This window comes from Artibeus jamaicensis, unplaced genomic scaffold, assembly GCF_021234435.1.
Source record: "Artibeus jamaicensis isolate MK-2021 breed Jamaican fruit bat unplaced genomic scaffold, CSHL_Jam_final scaffold_1964, whole genome shotgun sequence".
NCBI classification, from domain to species: domain Eukaryota; kingdom Metazoa; phylum Chordata; class Mammalia; order Chiroptera; family Phyllostomidae; genus Artibeus; species Artibeus jamaicensis.
Genome location: NW_026522030.1, coordinates 56,213,962 through 56,234,204, shown reverse-complemented (window position 1 = coordinate 56,234,204; position 20,243 = coordinate 56,213,962). Strand labels below are relative to the sequence as shown.

Below are 20,243 nucleotides of genomic sequence, written 5' to 3'. Positions count from 1 at the left end.
AAGAACCAGGCAGCTTTCATTTCTTTATTTATCTAATAAGTCCATGTTATAAAATTGAAGCATGAAGGACCTTGGAAATCTATTCATAAACATTTTTAACAGTGCATATGGTTTGAGGCTCGATTCACAGAATAAATATCTGTAGGCTTTCCAGATTTCAGTTAATCAGAAATATTTTCTTCCTCTTAGCATCTCTCCCCTTTTTTCTCATCACTCTGCCTTATGTTTTAAAGGTTGGTTTGCTTCCTCCGTGAATAACTGAATAAATGGATTTAGCAGGTCTTAAAAGCTATCGACTCTCATCTTAGTTAAGCTCTTACATTACAAGAAATGTGTCTAACTCAATTTCTTTACCCGAGATTTAAGAATTCCCAAATGCAAAAATACTTTCATCATTATAACTGGAAATTGGTTGCCCAGATATTTTCAATGTGACACACATGTCCAAACAAGATCATTGGTGAGAAAGACTTCAGGTGTTTCATGTACATACATGTCTCCAAAGTATTTGACTCACTGCTCAGTTGTAATTTCTGTCATCTGGGTTGGTGATGGTTGGCATGACCAGTAGGTAGTATGCTATCCCTTGTCATGGTGGCCAGGCAGAATTCTGAGGGAATATTTAGATGCGTGCAAGGCCCCTGGAGGCCTAGCACCACATTCTGTTGTCCAAAGCAAGTCACAAGAGTAGCCCAGATCAAGGGCAAGGGAAATAAATTCCAAACTCTATCCCCTGGTGAATGGGCAGAGGAGGAAGCCTACAAAGTCACTGTCACAAGGGTACATGGATACAGGGAGGAGAATAATGGCAGCCATCGCAAACAAACTACCACAGTTAACAGAGTGGGAAAACCCACTCAGTTACCTATAATGCAGTAGCTGTACCTTGTCACTTTTTAACCATATATGAGGGGGGATGGAGAGCTGTGGAAGAGAATCTTCGTGTTGGTAAAACCACTTGCAAATTCAAAATAGCAGTTGTTTGATGACAAAAATGCAAAAAACTGAAGATGACTTCTCATCTATCTGGCATGATTAATGACTGGCTTGCCCATTTCTCCAGGGTTATATGAAGCTGAAATTTCTGGCCAAAGCTCCTGAGAGATTCTGAATTTGTTCAGGGCTGGGAATTTCAACCTGACCATCTGCCATTTCTGAGTCTAGGCATCTAATGTCTTAGTCTTATAATTTTTTTATTCTCATACATGGTTTATTAAGTACTTATAGGGATCTAGGAATTTTACACAACACCATATTTAATTTGATAACCAATAACCTCTGTGACAGCTGTCATCTACATGTTGTGTGTGTAGGAACTGAGGTATAGGGAGCCCTGCAACTACTAGCTGGAAGCCTCAGTGCTAGTAATAGGCAGAGCCAGGGCTCTTTAAAACACCCTCCATTTGTAGTGTCATTCCATGGCCTGACCCTCTGGAATCGTACTCTGTTTTCATACTTAATGTTAGAAATAAATGTCAAATCCTAACTCACTGGAAAATAATAATCCATTATCAAAACAAGCAGAGTGGGAATTCTCTTACATACCCTAGGACGTTTAAATGCATGTTTGTAAATCTCTAATTTGATGGAGGGTACAGGTGAAAAGAAACTATTAAAATCTCTGCCTAACAAGTAACCATTGACAATAAAGATAAATTCAGTTTACTAAAACTTGACTTCCTACAAAAGTTCTCAAAACGTATGTATTGGATAAAAATGGAGGTCTCATTGGGAGAAAATAACCTTTCCTCACTCAGCTAAGTACTGTCTAGTGACCTAGAAGCCTATGCCATCCCGGGTTTGAACACACTGACTGATCCCACCTAGCCTGAAGCCTGCAGGGAAGAACAGGGCCAGATAGTCCTGAGCATGAACCGCAGCCTTAACCAGCACTTCATCTATAGCCTTGGGCTATTTACTCAGCCTGGCATAGCCTCAATTCTTCCAGCAGTAAAATGGGATTGATGATGCTTATGGAGCTATAAATATTAAATGAGATAATGCACTTAAATCAAATTGTTCAAACACTAAGTGCTATTGATTCATCTCTCACCTGAATTTTTCAACAGAAACTAACACAAAACACAACATAGCCAAGACCCTGCAGTACAGCTGACTTCACAATCATTTATTGTTTTGTGTTTATATTTGTATATTTCACACTTCTCCCTCCAAAACTGAATATTTATAAAACAAGATGTGATGGGAAATGGCATTCAACAGACAGGTTCTACCCCCAGCCCCTGCTCACTGAGTAACTAGCTGTTCTTACCCCATCCAGTTGCTTCATCCCTTTGAGCTTCATTCACTTCCTTCCAGCTACAAAACAAAGATGATTCTCATAATTCTGCTAATACCATGTAAGGCAGCCATGTAAGAATGCGCAGCACAGTGACTGGCACCTCATCCCCTTTGGCATTTACAAGGACATGCACCCGTTACCAAAAGGTTCTAGCAGGTGAAATAGGAGACTTTTCTCCATTTTCTCACTCATTTATTTTGGGTTTTTATGCTTCCATCTTCTGTGTTTCCTCAAGGTGAGCAAAATCACAATTATAAGCCACCCAAAAGGCTACAAAGCCTTGGAATAAGTACAGTCGGATAAAATGAGTGCCTGGTCTCTGGAGCTGACCTTGGCACTCTGCCTGGTCTCTGCCCACTGAATAGAATTGGACCATCTGCAATGACATTCGAATCTTTTTCCTGAAGAGCTGGAACTAACTGAGAATGTGTCAGTGTGTAATGTGCTTTGTGCTGCCTTCTGCTATAGCTGGCCTCTGCCAGGACCTGCTTAGGTGGCATCAGGCTTCTAATCGGGTAGACTAGATGGGTCCTTGAGGAATTCCTCCTTTCTGTCACTGAGCAGTTGGTCATTTGTGTCCTTTTAAATAACATCTTGCAACTTCCAAAGGGTATTTTGAAAGCATTAAATCAGTGATTCTTAACCTTTTTAGGGACATAGAGCCTTTGGAGAATATGATGGAAGCTATGGGTGTTCTTCTTCCTGCCCCTGAAAATTCATATACATATACAATTTTACATGGTTTCAGAGATTTCAGAAACTCACTCCAAAATCCAGACTGTGGACCCCAGACCCCAGCAGTAAATAGTGCTTTTTAATATAAATGTCTATGTGCTCTGTATTATCCACCAATAAGCTAATGCCAAACAGCAGTCAGGAAGGGAGTATTTGTGGCTCAAGCAACTTTTTTTAAATGAAACAAATGATTGATCTGCGCTTCTGGGTTGGTAGGATAAGTAGGCAATGGAGGAGATCTTAGCAAATGAAACAGATGCTTTGTGTTGTACATGTTAATAACTAACCTGGGGCCAAAATTATAAACACAAACATAATTGGCCATATAAAAAATCACCATCCATTAGGAAGTATTAACCTGTGAAGGCAACCTGCTGCCTGTTTCATACACACAAACTGCACACACATGTTATTATGATTATAGAGGAGAATGCCTATATCCTTGAAAGATAACATGTGAATGCTTAGGGATGAGGACAGCGTAACATCTGTATCTTACTTTAAAGTGATTTAGAAAGATTACAACCACATGCATACATTGATAAAGCAAATATAGAAAATGTTAACAATCACTAAACCTAAGTGGTGGGAATATGGCTACTCATCTAGAACCAACTTTTAGAAGTTCTCAAATAGCTAAAACTTAGAAAGAAAGCTTTTGTCACATGATATTCCTCATGTCATTGTCCCATAATTCTGCAACAGATTTTTTATTCCAATGCTGGAAACAGAACAGTGCTGAATATTTGGCCAAGGAGATGGTGCTGACTATCATAACTGTACCTCCTGGCTCCGTTGGTCAGTAATGCAGTTAGGACTCCCAGAACATATCTTTTCCATTTCTGTTACTGCAGGGCTACATCTGTTTTTAGTACTACACAATTTCCGTTATACTATTGACAGATAACAGATAAGAGATGCCCTGGGAGACCACAGCCACTATCTGGAACCAGAAGTGTTATTTTAAGACTCAAACCTCCAATGTCATCAGTTCATTACTCCTTCATTGGCAAAAATAGAGCACTATCTTTACTTAATGGCAGATCTCAATTACATCTCTATTATTCTGTTTTAAACTTTGTCTTTCATAACTATAGGGCTACATAATATTGGAAATTATAGTTTATTTTTAAAGTAAATTCATGTACTTTTTGTTCAAAGTGAGGCTAATGATTTCCTTAAATAGTTCTATAAAGATTACATGGCTTCCATTTTCTCAATAAATTTCCTCTGTCCTTCATGGGGAGGTGAATCCAGAGTGTTTCGTGTTTGCTGGAGGATGCAGAGGCAGGGGAGCATCAGACCCAGGGAAGCACAGTCCTGGGGGAATTGTGGTGTCAAGGAGGGCTTCCTGCATTTCAGTTTCGCTGCCTCCACTTTACTTCCTGTATGAATGCTAGCCTTCCACCCTGGTCTTTAAAACGGGTATAATAGCAGTTGGACATTCAGAAAAAATGGTCATAACCAAAACTCATGTTTTGTACAAAAATTAACTGAAAATTGATTATGGGTTTTACTATGAACCATAAAACTAAAAATTTCTAGGGATAAAATCTTCAGGGCCTGAGGGCTAAGCAAAAAATTGTTAGGTGTACTACCAAAAACCAATGCATCAAAGGAAAAATTAATAAACTTAAAACTTTTGTTGTGTGAAAGACTGTTAAGAGACCATTAAGGAAATGAGAGGACAAATTACAGTTGGGGAGAAAATATTTGCAAACCTCATATCTGGCAAGGAAGTTGTACCTGATTTCACTTATTTATTATTAAATGCACATTTTTGTGCATCTAGCATCACTATACTAGGTGCTATGGAATAAAATAAAATGAAAAAGCCATGGTCTCTGCCCTTAGAAGGGTCCTCAGTAATGGGGAAGAGATGAGACAAATATGACCAAAGAATGAATTAGGGAGCAAATGAGGGACTCACAGAGTGTGAATGGAATATGGAAGTAGCAGTGTTTGTAATAAAGGTCTTCGTGTGCCCTTTTCTTGGTTTTCTCCTGGACTTTCTTGGGAACAGGAGAGCAGATCAAGGAATGAGACCAAGTCTCAATTTCAGTACATTTGACACATCATTTGATATATATATTTGACATATCGGTACATTTATTACACACTTGACATTTGAACCCTTTTGTGTTTCCCCAAGGTTTAATTACATTATTTACATTTATATTATTAAATACTTAAATTAGGTTTACATGATATTCAGTTGCTTGCTGGGAATTCCAAAACTAAGTTTAGCAAATCTGGCATCTCTACTTTTTTGCATGTATGGAAACTGTATCGGAGTTCTGTAGGAATCAAGTGCTGGTATGGTGCCAATGAAATTTTCAGGATCACATGCTAGAATGTGGTGAAGAATTAATATGGGGTATTAATGGGATTACACTGTGTCTAGGAGACAATAGAGTACATATGTCAAAACCACAAAGTTACATTATATTACATAATATTCAAATTATAGGTTTTTGTTCTTGGAGTTCAAGGCTTCTTTTTTTCCTTTAATCTTAAATCTGTGAGTTTTTTTTAATTGGCAAGAAATTTTGTTGCCAATAATATTGTCAAAAATTAAATTATATCAATTTTATCAGTTTCAAGATGCACTTTACATATCTAGAGACCTTTCCTGTATGTTGTTTACAATTTTATAGACACAGTTATGTTCTTTATATATTTTGCTAGCTTCTCCCCAAACCAGAATGCAACTAAATCCAGTATTAATAAAGTAGTCTTAAAGTATGGTTACAGAATTGGTGGTTTGGCCACGGTTAATATACTTAAGTATAACCTTAAATATAACACTTAATATTAAGTGATATAACTACTGCCTATTATGTCTAGTTAATTCTATGATAACAACATTCATTTTGGAATGATACTCCATAAAAACAAATATTTTTGTCAATTTTGGTCACATATTTTATCCCTAGAACCTAGAAGTATGCCTAGTACATAGTAAGAGTCCAATAAATGCTATCAAATAAATACTACTAAGTGACCGAATGGATTGTCTTTATTTAAAACTTGCTATTCAGTCTCACGTTGATGCTTCCAACACAACAAATGTGATCATTTTATGTTTTGAGTTGTTCTTTCCCTGAAACAAAAAAATAGCCCTAGTCCTTCAAGTGACAGAAATAAATTGAAATAAATTGAGCACATGTACTTCCAGATAAACTATAGTATCCCATGGCCACAAGTGATAAACAGGACCACCAGAGGGTCCCACTCTCCCCAACTACTGCTAAGCTATAAACTCCTTAACACAAACAGTTTGTTACATGGATAAACTAGGTCAGTCTTACTTAAACCTATGCCATTGTGAAGGTGATAAAAAGGGCCTCCATGACCTTCAAGACACAAAAATAATAATGAAGACCCCTGACCATTATAGGTAAGTCTAAATAATAGTGCTGGAAGAGACTAAAGATAAGAAAATGACTGTACTCCCTCTATCCCCAAACAATGTTTTTTAAATATATTTTATTGATTATGCCATTACACTTGACCCATTCCCCCCCTTCATTTCCTTCTACCCTGCACACCCCTCCCCCACATTCCCCTGCTTTAGTTCATGTCCGTGTGTCACAAGTTCTTTAGCTTTTGCATTTCCCATACTATTCTTGTCCTGCCCCTGTCTATTTTCTACTTACCATCTATGCTACTTATTCTCTGTACCTTCTCCCCCACTCTTCCCCTCCTACTCCCCTGTTGCTAACCCTCCACGAGATCTCCATTTCTGTGGCTCTGATCCTGATCTAGGTGTCCCCTTAGTTTGCTTTTGTTTTAGGTGTGGTTGTTAATAATTGTGAGTTTGCTGTCTTTTTACTGTTCATCTTTTTTATCTTCTTTTTCTTCTATAAGTCCTTTTAACATTTCATATAATAAGGGCTTGATGATGATGAACTCTTTGAACTTGACCTTATCTGAGAAGCACTTTATCTGCCCTTCCATTCTAAATGAAAGCTTTGCTGGATAGAGCAATCTTGGATGTAGGTCCTTGCATTTCATGACTTGAAATACTTCTTTCCGGCCCTTCTTGCCTGTAAGGTCTCTTTTGAGAAATCGGCTGACAGTCTGGTGGGAACTCCTTTGTAGGTGACTGTCCTCTTATTTCTTGCTGCTTCTAGAATTCTCTCCTTCATTTTAATCTTGGGTAATATAATGATGATGTGCGATGTGCCCTGGTGTGTTCCTTCTTGGGTCCAACTTCTTTGGGACTCTCTAAGCTTCCTGGACTTCCTGAAAGTCTATTTCCTTTGCCAGATTGAGAAAGTTCTCCTTTATAATTCATTCAAATAAGTTTTCCACTTGTTACTCTTCCTCTTCCCCTTCTGGTACCCCTATAATTCAAATGTTTGAACCTTTAGAGATGTCCTGGAGGCTTCTACAACAAAAAGCCTCTCCTCATTTTTGTGAATTCTTGTTTCTTCCTTCTTTTCTGTTTGGTGGTTTCTTTCTTTTTTCTGGTCCACTCCATTAATTTTAGTCCCAGTTTTGTTTCCATCACTATTGGTTCCCTGTGCATTTCACTTAATTTCACTTAGTGTAGCCTTCATTTTTTCACCTAGTTTGTGACTAAAATCATCCAGTTCTGTGAGCATCCTGATTACCAGTGCTTTGAACTGTGCATCTGATAGGTTGGCTATCTCTTTGTCGCTTAGAAGTATTGGCTCTGGGGCTTTGAGCTGTTCTTCTGCTTGAGCCATAATGTTTTGATCTGTTCACGCCTGTTACATATGAGGGACAGAGGCTTATGTATTCACCAGGTCAGGTCAGCCCAGTGGCTGGGTTGTGACTGGGGGTGGGGTCAGAGAGGGAACAATGGTGCTTGCTCCTCTCTCTCTCGGATTTCAGTCCCCTCTGCCACTTCCCACAAGCAAATTGGGCCCTTCTGGTGCTGGTTCCCAGGTGGGTGGGTTTGTGTACGTTCTAGGACCCTCTGGGTCTCCCCAGTAATCTCTCCTGTGAGGCCTCTCCCAGCTCCTCAACCCCACAAAGTTTTTCCAGTTGGTTCTTTTAGGCTTTATTTCCTGTTGCTGGGGCCCTGGGTTGTGTGGTCTGTCTCACTGACTGTTTTTAAACCTGCCTGGTTTATCTGCATGCAAATGTGTGTCCTTGGTCAGCCAGCTGCCTTAAGAGCCTTACTGGGTTTTGGTCCATGCCCTCCCAGTCCACTAACCACTGCCTTTTCCTGTGGGAACCCCTCTCTGCCGTCCACCAACTCCGCCCCTCTTGCCAGTCTGGATGAATCATTAGTTGTTGTTGGACTTCGGTACAGTTCAATTTTTTGTCTGTTTTTGTTGTGTCTTTGTTTCTAAATCTTTGTTGTCTTTAAATTTGGTTGTGCAAGGAGGTACAGTATTTCCACATACACCTCCATCTTGGCTGGAAGTCTGACACCAACATTTTTACTATATGAACACAAATGAAATCTCTCTTTCCTCATCACAGAAATCATTTGGCAACTATTTTCTGGCCTCCATTGGAGTCAAAGCTCATGAATAATTTTTAATATACATAAATTGCTTTTACTGTATTTGCAATTCCAATGTCTTCAATCTCTTCCACAAGGTCCACTGCAAGGACAACTCCACTTTCCTGTTTCCCCAACATTTGAAAAGGCTCTGGAGCCCAGCTGTCCTGAGTTTGTATCCTAGCTCTGCTACTTACTGGCTATGTGGCCTTGGACAAATTGTCTGATCTTCATTGGCCTCAAGTCCTCATGTATGAAAGGGGACAGGAGTGGTTATAATTCCTATTATTGTGAAGATTCAATAAGATATTGTACATGAAGCTATTGGTACATATTGAGCTTTCAATAAATATTATCTATCATTACTAGAATTTTTCACTATTTGCAGCAAATTATTTTGTGCCATGTCAAGCACCAGCATTTGTTGGACTTTTATTTTTAATTCAGATCAACTTAGACACTTCCCTTTTAAAAAAAAAAAAAGAAGGTAATCCAGAATGAACACATGAATGCATTTGGAGTTCCTTACTGGTCACCAGAGTTTTGGTGATGACACCACTAATAACCGGTGTTTGACTGGCACATCAAAATGGTTCATTAGCAATTGGGAGAAGTGTTCAAGCAATACAACAATGTATATTAGGAACATCTGGATCATTCAGGGCGGTGAGAGATGGCAGTGGTAGTTGAGTTGTTAATGCCTGAATTAAGTGAATTAACAAGGTGTTTAGTATCCTGAGTACAGAAATAGCCTGAGGCACTTCCTGCTTCTCTCCACTTATAAAATAGGGATTACTGTCTTCTACGTACCTACTTAATAAGAAAGATTAAATTACAGACTCTAAGGGTGGATCTAAATAATCCTCATTACTATTAATACAGCCAGTGGAGCAAGAGTTGAAGGAGCTTTTATTACTGACATGGAACACAGCCCCCATTCTGCCTAAGTGGCCTCACTCTTCCGTGCCCCCTGGTTGCATAAGTAGCTATATTAGGAACCATGGAGGCATGAGGTGAATACTGTTCTCAAGGATCGTACAACTTCAACTGTGTGAGAGGCTGGCTGGGAAAACTGGGAGCAGTACACACCCAGTACAGCTTAGCAATTCTGTGAGAAACATTTAAAACTCCTTTTTAATTTTCCTCAGCTTTATTGATGTAATTGACATATAGCATCCTGTAAGTCTGGGATATACAACATGTCAATTTGATGCATTGCAGAATGGTTACCACTATAGGGTTAGCTAATACCCCCATCAGGTCATATATAATTACCATTTCTTTTTTGGGTGAGAACACAGATCTACTCTCTTAGCAACTTTTAACTGCATCATACAGTGTTATTATTCATAATCACCATACAGTACATTAGATTCCCAGAATTTATTCAGCTTATAACTGGGGGTTGGTACCCTGACCAACCTCTCTCCACTTCCCACCCCCAGCCCCTGGCAAGCACCACTGAGTAAAACTCTTTTAAGGGTCTCAGTTAATGCTCTAGCGGGTGTACCAGACAGTCATTTAATATGTAAGAAAAAATACTAAGATTCTTCCATTTATTTTTATTTTTTAAAAAAGAAAGAAAAACTAGTTTATGTTTACTTAGTGGTTGAACGTACCACATAAACTAGATAGATAGATAGATGATAGATAGACAGGCATTCACATTACATATATATATATTTCTTGTTCAAAATGGTTTTGATAATGGCGTATAATCAGTAAAGTTTGGGGACACTGATTATATGTAATTGTGTAAATCGTAGCTCATCAGTTACAGCACACTTTTGCATCTCGAAGTCACCCTGACCTCTTCTTGCCTACTGAATACTCCCAAACTGTATTTTCTAATAATTTTAGATGGGATCACAACAGATGTTTCATCTCATCTGTAGACTAGTGGCCTTCTCATGGGGTGAATGTTTTCCAAGTTTTGAGGGAAACTTGTTGTACTATTTATCCAAATCGTGACTTTCAACAGTTACCCAACACATGCAGGTACTCACATCGACATGTTCACAAACCATCCCCCCACAGCCTGGCTCCCTGGAATCAGAGAACTTCTAGTCCAGAATGCCAGCCAGCATAGGTTGGACTCAAGACTATGCCTGTGCCCATCTGAGCCACATATTTCTCTTTCTGCTCACAAGCAACATCCTACCAAGTGAAACCTCCAGAATTTCATGGGAGGTGAGATCCTTTTGGTTCAGTTTTGGCTTCTATCTTCTCTGAGTCATTCAGTCTCCAGAGCTTCCTAATCAAAACTAGGCCCACTGAGGTATTGAGATATGAAAAGCTGACCTAGCCTGGCCAATCCTATATCCTGGCAATGCTGATTCATGGGACAGGGATACAGTCAGAAGCCAAGTCAGAAAATAGAATCTGTTGTATATCTCCTCCCTCAGCTGCCAACCTCAGACATGTCCATTTAGCCATCCAGTGTCCTGTATAAATCATCTTTCACCATCCTAATCAATGGAATTTTCCTACTTCTACACAAACCACCCTATTCTCTTTAATCCAGTTCATAATCCTGAACCTACTTTTGTCATATAATTTGTCATTATGCTCCTTTGTGGCTCCTAATGACAATAGAGCTAATGACATAGTGCCAAACATTGGTCTAAGTACCTTACACGTAGTAACTCTTTAATCCTCACAGTAACCTTCTGAAGTACTTACTATTATCATCCACATTTTCTGGATGAGAAAAATAAAGCATAGGTAGATTAAGTATCTTGTCAGAAATGTCACACAGCTAATAGGTGACAAAAGTAGGAAAATAAGCCCCAGCACTCTAGGCTTGAATTCCACATTCTTAATAACTATATGACAGCACTTCTCATCCTATATTACTTCTTCTCCTATACCACTCTTTAAAAAGTAAAATGTTGTTTCTTAACTGTCTCTAAGCAATTCCACTGCCATTCCCTCCTTTTGGGGGCATACCTATTATTCTGAAATTTCTTCCTACTATCCCAAATATTCCATGACTGTGGGGCTTATTCAAATAAATCATCAAAATGCTTTGCTTCCAAAATGTGAGCTTCCATTATCACATTTTTTCATTAATTTCCAGCCTTTCTAAAAAAGCATTTGACAAAATCTATGCCCATTTATGATAAAAACTCTCAGCAAAGTAGGAATAGAGGGAACATAGCACAAGAAAATAAATGCCATGAATGACAAGCCCACAGCCAGCATCATACTCAATGGGGGAAAACTGAAAGTGTTCCCCTTAAGATCAGGAATAAAACAGGGGTGTGTGCTTTCACCACTCTTGCTCATCATAGTACCATCTGTCCTTGTCACAGCAATCAGACAGTAAGAAGAAATAAAAGGCGTCCAAATTGGAAAGGAAGATGCAAAACTGCCTTTATTTGCCATAGACATGATAGTGTACATAGAGAATCCCAAAGATTCTACCAAGAAATTACTAGAACTGACAAGTGAATTCAGTAAAGTACAGAATACAAAATAAATAAACAGAAATTATTGCATTTTTGTACACCAAAAATGATCAGAAAGGGAAACTAAGAAAACAATGCCATTTACAATGGGCACAAAAAAAAAAAAAAAAAACCCTGGGAATCAATGCTACCACCCTCCTGTGTTTCTTGAAGCCAGTTGTGAAGTGGGTGTTCCTGCATCCTGGTGGCCGGCTTCAGCACTTCATTAATCTCTGAGATTTTTACATTCTTACAGGACAATGATATTGGGATAATTACTCAGCAGCCAGTGGTAAAAGTAATTTGAATTTAAATCTCAGCTATTTTTTTCTTTAGGAATTTATTTAATTCGCCCCTCTTAATATTTTAGGGAATATGTTAGTTAGGACACAGTAAAGAGGGAGAGGGAGATGATTTTGCAACTGATTAAGAGGTTCTGTCATTTCTTTCCTTTTACATTTCAGATTTCAGGCTTTTGTACCTTTTACTAGTCTTCCCATGGGCTTTAAGTTTCTCTCACCATCCAGGAGAGAGATGGCAAATGTTTTTGCTCATTACAGGTAAATTGTATTGAAAGGAAAAGGAGACATCATTTCATACATCTTGGTTCATTTTTAAAGTGGAAATCAGTCACTCAAATTGTCCCTCACTCAACCTTTCTAAATTCTAGGACATAAAAATTAATGTCAATTAAATATTGGACTAATATTTCCAATTACTGGCATAGATGTTTTGGGTCACATTTATGACAAAATAATTATACTTTCTTACAGACTTTAGAGTATGTTTGGGCCCTTGACACACTGAATGTAGGCACATTCCACAGGATTTAGTGAAAGGTTCTGGTGGTGGACATTTATGGTTGTTACTTGACTGTTGAGCCAAATTGCTGGTCTTTCTATATCTCTTGCCAAGCCACCCTCCAGAAAAGACATGCCTAAGTTACACACTTGTTTTTGGGCATATGAAATTGTCTCAGTGACCCATTTGGTTATGTGATTTGCAGGTGGGCAATCACCAGGGGCTGCGTGGCTCTGATGCAGCTAAATAGCACCATATTTGCTTAATGTTTATGTGTGAAAGTGGAGGCCTGTATGTGGGGGTAAGGCTCTGTACAAATTCACAGCAAAGCTTTACTTAGTAGTCAAGAAAGCTATTTTTTGCCCTGGCTGGTGTAGCTCAGTGGATTGAACACAGGCTGCAAACTAAAGGGTCGCTGGTTCAATTCCCAGTCAGGGCACATGCATGGATTGCAGGCAGGTCCCCAGTAGGGGGCGTGCAAGAGGCAACCACACATTGATGTTTCTCCTCCTCTCTTTCTGCTTCCCTTCCACTCTCTCTAAAATAAATAAATAAAATATTTTTTAAAAACTACCTTTAAAAGCAAAAAAAAGTTATTTCTCAATCAGTGGAATCCAAGGGTCAAAGGAAATGAGATTTAAGAACTTGTGAATGATTGATAGCATTAAGATGCTTTCTAAATGGGCTATATGTTTTATTAGATGAGGGATAAGGCACTTTAAAAACAGCAAAGAGGCAGCAAAATTTTAGTAAAGAATTGGGGTTTCCACCAAGAAGAATAACAGATATTTTATTAGTGACAACATCCCAGTGGCTCAATTACTCAATATTATTACTTGCAATAATTATTACTTGCAATAATTAGGAAGGGGGGCAGATTGAATTGCATAAAAGGCTAAATTATATAATACTTTTTATGCAAAAGATGTGTTTCTTACATCCTGGCCTGGTGGGTGTCCTGCTTTCAGGAATGAAGAGGAGGATCTGCGTTGGCACACCAGAGCTCCAACCTGAGACCCTTTGGGATGCATTTTATGAATTTTTAAAATTATTCCTCAAGAATTGCTGTGTAGCCCTGATGGGCATGGCTCAGTTGGTAGTGTCATTCTGCAAAGTGAGAGATCACTGGTTCAATTCCCTGTCAGGGCATGTGCCTGGGTTGCAGCCTGGTCCCTGTTGGTTAGGAAGTGTGCAAGAGGCAACCATCGATGTTTCTCTCACACTACAATGTTTCTCTTTCTTCCTCCCTTTTCTCTCTCTCTAAAAGTAGGGAAATAATTTTTAAAAAAGAATTGCTGTGCATACTATGGATTTGGTTTAAGAGATCTTTCCTGTAGTTGACACAGCCTTTGAACTGACCACCAGGAACTGGGCTTCCAAATGTATGATGTTTTGGTTTGTATAAAGTTAGGGGGATTAAAAAGCAAAATGCATCATAAGAATGCCAAGATTAATCCTTACAGTCACATTGGATTTTTTTAAGAAGCTGTCTTCTGTAACATCTGATGGGTTAGAATAAACTTGCCAAATGTTCGATAGACCTGAAAAGAAATCCACAACAACAAGACCAACTAAAAACCCAGATAGTTAGCTAAATAACCTAGTGGTTAGAAACACTACAGGCTATGCACATTTGGGTTGTTTCTTTGTCACCTTCACTAGTTATTTCCAACGTAATTAAAACCTCTTTATAATTAAATTTCTAACATAATCAGCAGCCCATTGCCAAGACTGTGAGGCTTTTCTCAAGATGTAATTATAGTGAGGCTAAGTCAGGTGAATGTCAGGAATTATCAGTAGACATGGGCAAGCCCCTGAAAATGAGCAATTACTATCATATGTCACATTTTTCATCTCCTTTGCAACAAGGTTATATAAAAAGAAGTGGAGGGTGTCTTAATGGCCTCAGCTGCCATTTGTGGGTATACATAAATTTATGTGTTGTAACCTGATGTGCATTCATGCCTGCAAATTACACTTGAAAGAAAACTAACAATGTCAACTCCTGCTGACATTGAACAGTGGGAGGTTTTGTACAGGATTCCAGAATTTCCTCTGTAGCATCTGTGTACAAGGCATTTCTTTTCATTTTTTGTGTCTTGTGATCCTCCTTGCTCATGAGAGAAAAAGGAAGTCAATGTGGGTAGATATCTTTTTCTTTCCTTCAAATCAAAAGACACGGATTTCTTTTGGATTTCTTTCCTTCTTCAAATGTTTTCTTTAAATATATTCTTTAAACCAAAGTCTCAGTTGGTGATATTTTGCTCTTATAAACACTACCCCTTTCATCTTGTTTCTTCATGTTCTGTGGTATCAGTCCCAGCTCATACTTATTTTTCTCCCATTTAGCCACAAGGTGTAAATTTGCTAACTGAAAAGGCGTGCTCTAACAGTTAATCTCGATGTATGTCCAAAGGCTGAGCTGGCTGCACTGGATAATTTCCCCCGGGGATTGTTCTGTATAATGTAGGGCCATTTGTTGAGCTGTCTGATGTGGAAGAAGAGAAAATGAAAGGACCTACCAGACAGAAACGGGATCATACAGTGCCTTTAAGACCAAAAAGGGAAATCAAAGGGCAATTTCAGGTCCACTCCAGTTCCCCAAGCATGTGCCTAGGAACTAGGGAGTTAGGATTTTTTTAAGTTAGTGTTTTCAGAAAAGTCACTGAGAGGGAGCCCCAAATCAGGGGATTTTGGCAAATTTAGCAATGCCCATAGCTGTGCTCAGAAACTACCACCAATCCAGAATGCTTCTGTAGGTGCCTGATAGTTACTAATTCTACAAGGATCTACAAAAATGTTTGGAATGAGAAGGAAAATATATACATTAATAATGATTCTAAAATCCAAAAAGACCAGAAGAAAAAATATACATTGATATTGATTCTAAAATCCAAAAAGATATCTAAATATTTAATTGAATGCTTATAAAATGTTTAATATCAACTTAAGTATTAAACTTAGTCCTCTTAAAATGACATGTGAAAATGAATCATGGATTCATTTTTCTCACTTTTTGAGGTTTTGAGCATGCTAATCATAAGTTAAATGCATTGCATATAGCCAATAATGTAAAAATTTTCATTTTTACATGAAATGTACAGTTTAGGTGGGATGTTGGGGTCCCTTAATGTTCTTTGTATGACGTGTGTGGTAGGACTAGAAAAAAAGAGCTGAGGGCCACCGAAGGTTCTAGAACAACTCTGCACCTGTCCACTCGTCTCCAGGTGTATGATTATCTTTGAAGATGTAGAGCAGCAAAGACTGTAATGGGAAGACCAGAAGGCAAGCCAAGGGGAAAGGTTCTAGTTTTTTTTTTGCTGTGTGCAGTCATAGTTGAGATGAAGTCACTAAGGTAGTATTCTGAGCGTGAGGCAATTCACAAGGTACTTAACTCTACGTCATTGGAAAGATAACGGGAAGGTGCCCCAGTTCTTTGGAAGAGGGAGTGTGCCTATTAAGCGGGGGAAGCAAAGCTGCCCAGTTGAGGCATGTTGGTAGAACAGCATTGCCACCTTTTCTGAGTTGTGTTCTCTCCCAACAGCCCCTCACATGCCCCTGTGTTTAGTCAACTTTTTCTCAGCTTGACAGAGATATCCATTCTTAGCATGAAAAACTTGAAGTGGTAGGAGTAGAAAAAAGGTGGATTATCTGAATTCCATGTATAATGTATACATGGAATTCCATGTATAATGAAAATAGTCTAATTCAGTGACCTTACTTCTTCAGGCCTTCTTTACTTTTTTTATTGAGCACACATGGGACAGTGAATGCTGACTCCTTCAAAAGACGAGGAAATAATACTTCCTTGAAATCCTCCTAGCAATAACCACTAATAAAAGTTTGGTATAATTCTTGCAGAGTTTTTTTACATATACTAAATTATTATTTTTAATAAAGTGAGATATAAGTAAGGTTTAATTTCTGTTTACTTAACAATATATGTTAGGTATGTTTCCATGTCAATACACATGTACTCATTTCATTCATTTTAATGACCACATGGTATTCCACTGCAGGGCTGGGCCTTAATTGATCTAACTGCCTTCTATTGCTGGACATTTGGCTGCCCATTCAAGTTTGATCTTTCAGGAAATGTACCATGTGCCTAAACAAACCATTATTTATTAGCGGGAAATATGCAGTCTTGGCCCCCTGCGTTGGCATAATGCTTCCCAGGAGCAAAAAGAACCAAATATTTCCCTATTAAGAACAAACAGATGATTGGTCTTAAATGTAAAACCTACATGTGATTCACTGTTTATTTATTTACTTGTCTTTTTTTTTTGTCTTTTTCTCTTATGCAGTCATCTACAGCCAGGGACAAGGATGAACCGACACTACCGGTAGGAAGCAGTGGCCCTGTCTGTACCTGTTTGTGTAACTGTGGACAGTGGAGGGTGGGTCGAGGGGTGGGAGGGTGAGGGGCTCATGTGCTCAACAAGTCACCCCCTCCCTTGGAACACTTAAGTGGGTTAATCTGCTGCTGTGTGTGTATGCTCCAGCCTACAACTCGTGTCAACTGAATTTTGACATTCACTGACAATCTCTGAGACTAGGTTGTATAAAGTCACAGCTCTCTCCTTCCTTTGGCATAAACTTTTTTAGGAGTTGAAATAGTGAAGTAGTTCCAAATTACATTCCAAGGGATGTTGAGCTGACATTTGGGAACAGTGGCTGGGTGGGGTGGTGGGAGGTTGTCTAATGCTTTATAACTCTTCTTTGTATATCTGCATGCATCTAATTTTTGGTTAAAAATTTCTTTTGGTTCTATAAAAAGAAATGCTGCATGAGACCTATATATGTTATATATATAGATAGATATAGATATAGATATAAATAGATTAGATATAGATATAGATATACACACACATACATATATAAATTATATATATATAAAATACCCAAAAGAATGCTCCAAGTTTTTTAATAGATATAATCCTTTGCTAATGAAAATCTCCAAAGCAGAGTTCTTCCAGTTTATCATAATAAGAACTGTAGTAATAGTGGTCATGGCCAATTATTAACAACAAGCACATGTTTCAGTTCCTGTCCAATTAACACATCACATTTTGCACTGTGAAGCATGACACAGAAATGACCTTCAGAGTTTTTGTGTTCAGCCATTAAACAGAGATTACATTTCAAATCCATTCATTTTTCTTAACCTTGCCTCTAAAATATTTTGAACCTTAACCATCTGAATCAAATAACACTATTTATTTGAAAATGTTACAGATTTTTAAGGCAGAAGGATGAGAAAAGAAAATATGTACAGCCCCATCCTTCCCCCTCCACTGCTGAAAGCAAAGATTTATGACATTCACTGAGAGCCCATAGGATATGCCAGATCCAGGGCTGGGGTAGGGACACAGATCCACTTTCTTTCCCTGAGGAGCTCATGATCTGGCTCACCACTGAGACACCTGTAATCCCCCCTGATTCTTCTCCAAAAGCTGTAGGGTTGGGAACATAATTTCTAGTAGAATATCAGTTATAATAAAATCACACTAAGAAATTCAGATATCTCCATGTACTTCATACTGACATTTTACATGTACTTCAAACTCACTATAGGTTTCATATTTGTCTCCAAACATGCAGACTATGATTGTTAATAAGTATTCTTCAAAGTGAGGATCTATGGGCAATAGTTCAGAAACGCTGTCCAAGTTCACCAAGTTAACCTGATTTTTTTTAACTTAGTGGTATAATGTATATCTTAAAACTCTAAAGTTGGTTTGGTCTAGGGTATAGCACTGTCCAAGGTATTGATCATGGGACTTTTCTTGGGAAGCACCCTGTGGATCTGAAGTATGATGGGCTATTTTGGAAAACCCTACATTGCAGAGGGTTGGAAGACAGTAGGAAACAGTATTCTATTTGTACCTGACCCCAGAAAAATATCATGTCAAGATTTTGGACCAAAAGTTTGATAAGAATTTAATTTCCTTACATTACGTTACCCATCTGTGGAGTGTGGCCTCTGTAGCATCTTCCCCTGGGATAACCAACACAAAATCAATCAAAGGGGGAGAAAACCATTCTTATGCAGGATAAAAATCTGACAGTGCAGACAGTTTGTTTTTTTCTGGATTGTTTGTTTTTAAAGATTAAAAAAAAGAGTTTGTTGGTAACCTCCTCTGTCGAGGTTCATTCTTCCTCTCTTACCTGTCAGTTTCATTTGTGTGCCCAGAGGATCTCTCTAGTAGGAATCTATGCAAAAGAATGCCCCCTCCTTGAAGTTAGGAGTCTGCTCTGTAGATTCATTGTAAGTGCTTCTCTCTCTTTAAAATTATACCTAACGCAGACCATAGGGCTTCATGGATTAGAGCTGTGGTCCAGGGAAGAGAAGAGGAAACCCAGGAGATGTGCAAGGTGTTCCTTTGTGGAGCAAGGAGAAAACATTATCACGTCTGTCATTTACTTTCTATATTATTCTTCATAATTTCCATTTTTCAAAATTTTTATAATACATATGCTCATATTTAGTATGGGTGTGAATATAGATGCAGATACAAATATAGATATGGATGCATACATATATACTCAAAATTTCACTGATAGGTTGTACAATCCAAACATTTCAGAAACTGCCCACTGATTTGGATAACAAATTTTGAGAGAAACAAACTTGAAATCCATTCCTCTATCCTCCATTTTTTGTCTGTGTGAATTGGACACCTCATTTCATTTCTTTGAGACAAAGCTTCCTAATCTGTCTAAAGGAAAAAAACAACAGTACCTTGTTCATTCAGTTCATTTTGAGAATGAGATAAACTAATGGAGGTGAGGCATATAGCACATCAACTAACATTTTCTAAGCTCTAAAAAATGGTAGCAATTTACTTAGTAGCAAAGGATGTAAGAAAGTCATTCCCTTGGGGAATTTGAAATGTATCTTGAAAATCTTTGGCCAATAGTATGTGATCATGTGACAGAAACAAGTGACCATGAGACAAGGTGAGGACCCTATCTGCATTTGCCCTCAGCTTCTGAGAACTAACAGCATCCCATCTGGTTTTTCTGCTCAGACCAAGCCACGTCTCCAGAGAGGTGGAAGCTCTGCCTCTCTCCACAACAGCCTCATGAGGAACAGTATCTTCCAGCTCATGATACATACCCTCGACCCACTTGCTGAAGGTAAACATCAGACTTTAATTTGGGAGCTTGTTTGGGGGTGGGGGAAAGAGAACATATTTCTCTTTATAAAACATGTGCACACTTCCACTGCACAAGCCTGCCAATGTCCTGGTACTTAGCATCTTCCAGAGGAAGCCCTGGGCTTTCTCTGCAACAGCTCAGTTCATAATCAGAGACTTTTGTACCAGGAGTAGAATATGACATCCACATATGTTTTGATTCTGTCTTTCGATTCCTCCAGCATAAATACAGTTTGTTATGAAACAAAGAAGACAAAAAGTTTTCTCTCCATTCCAGCTAGAATGACAGTTTTTTTTTTCATTATCATTCC

The 20,243-nt window shown here is 38.5% G+C and overlaps 1 protein-coding gene across 3 annotated transcripts in view; it reads left to right on the top strand.

The window, feature by feature from the left end:
• SLC24A2 (solute carrier family 24 member 2) overlaps nt 1-20,243 on the top strand; it is a 245,865-nt gene that overhangs the window by 137,951 nt on the left and 87,671 nt on the right. For all 3 annotated transcript variants that reach the window (XM_037132368.2, XM_037132367.2, XM_037132366.2), the window contains exons 3-4: nt 17,077-17,115; nt 19,804-19,912. In XM_037132368.2, coding sequence (XP_036988263.2) covers nt 17,077-17,115; nt 19,804-19,912 — 148 coding nt within the window. The remainder of the gene's footprint in view (nt 1-17,076; nt 17,116-19,803; nt 19,913-20,243) is intronic.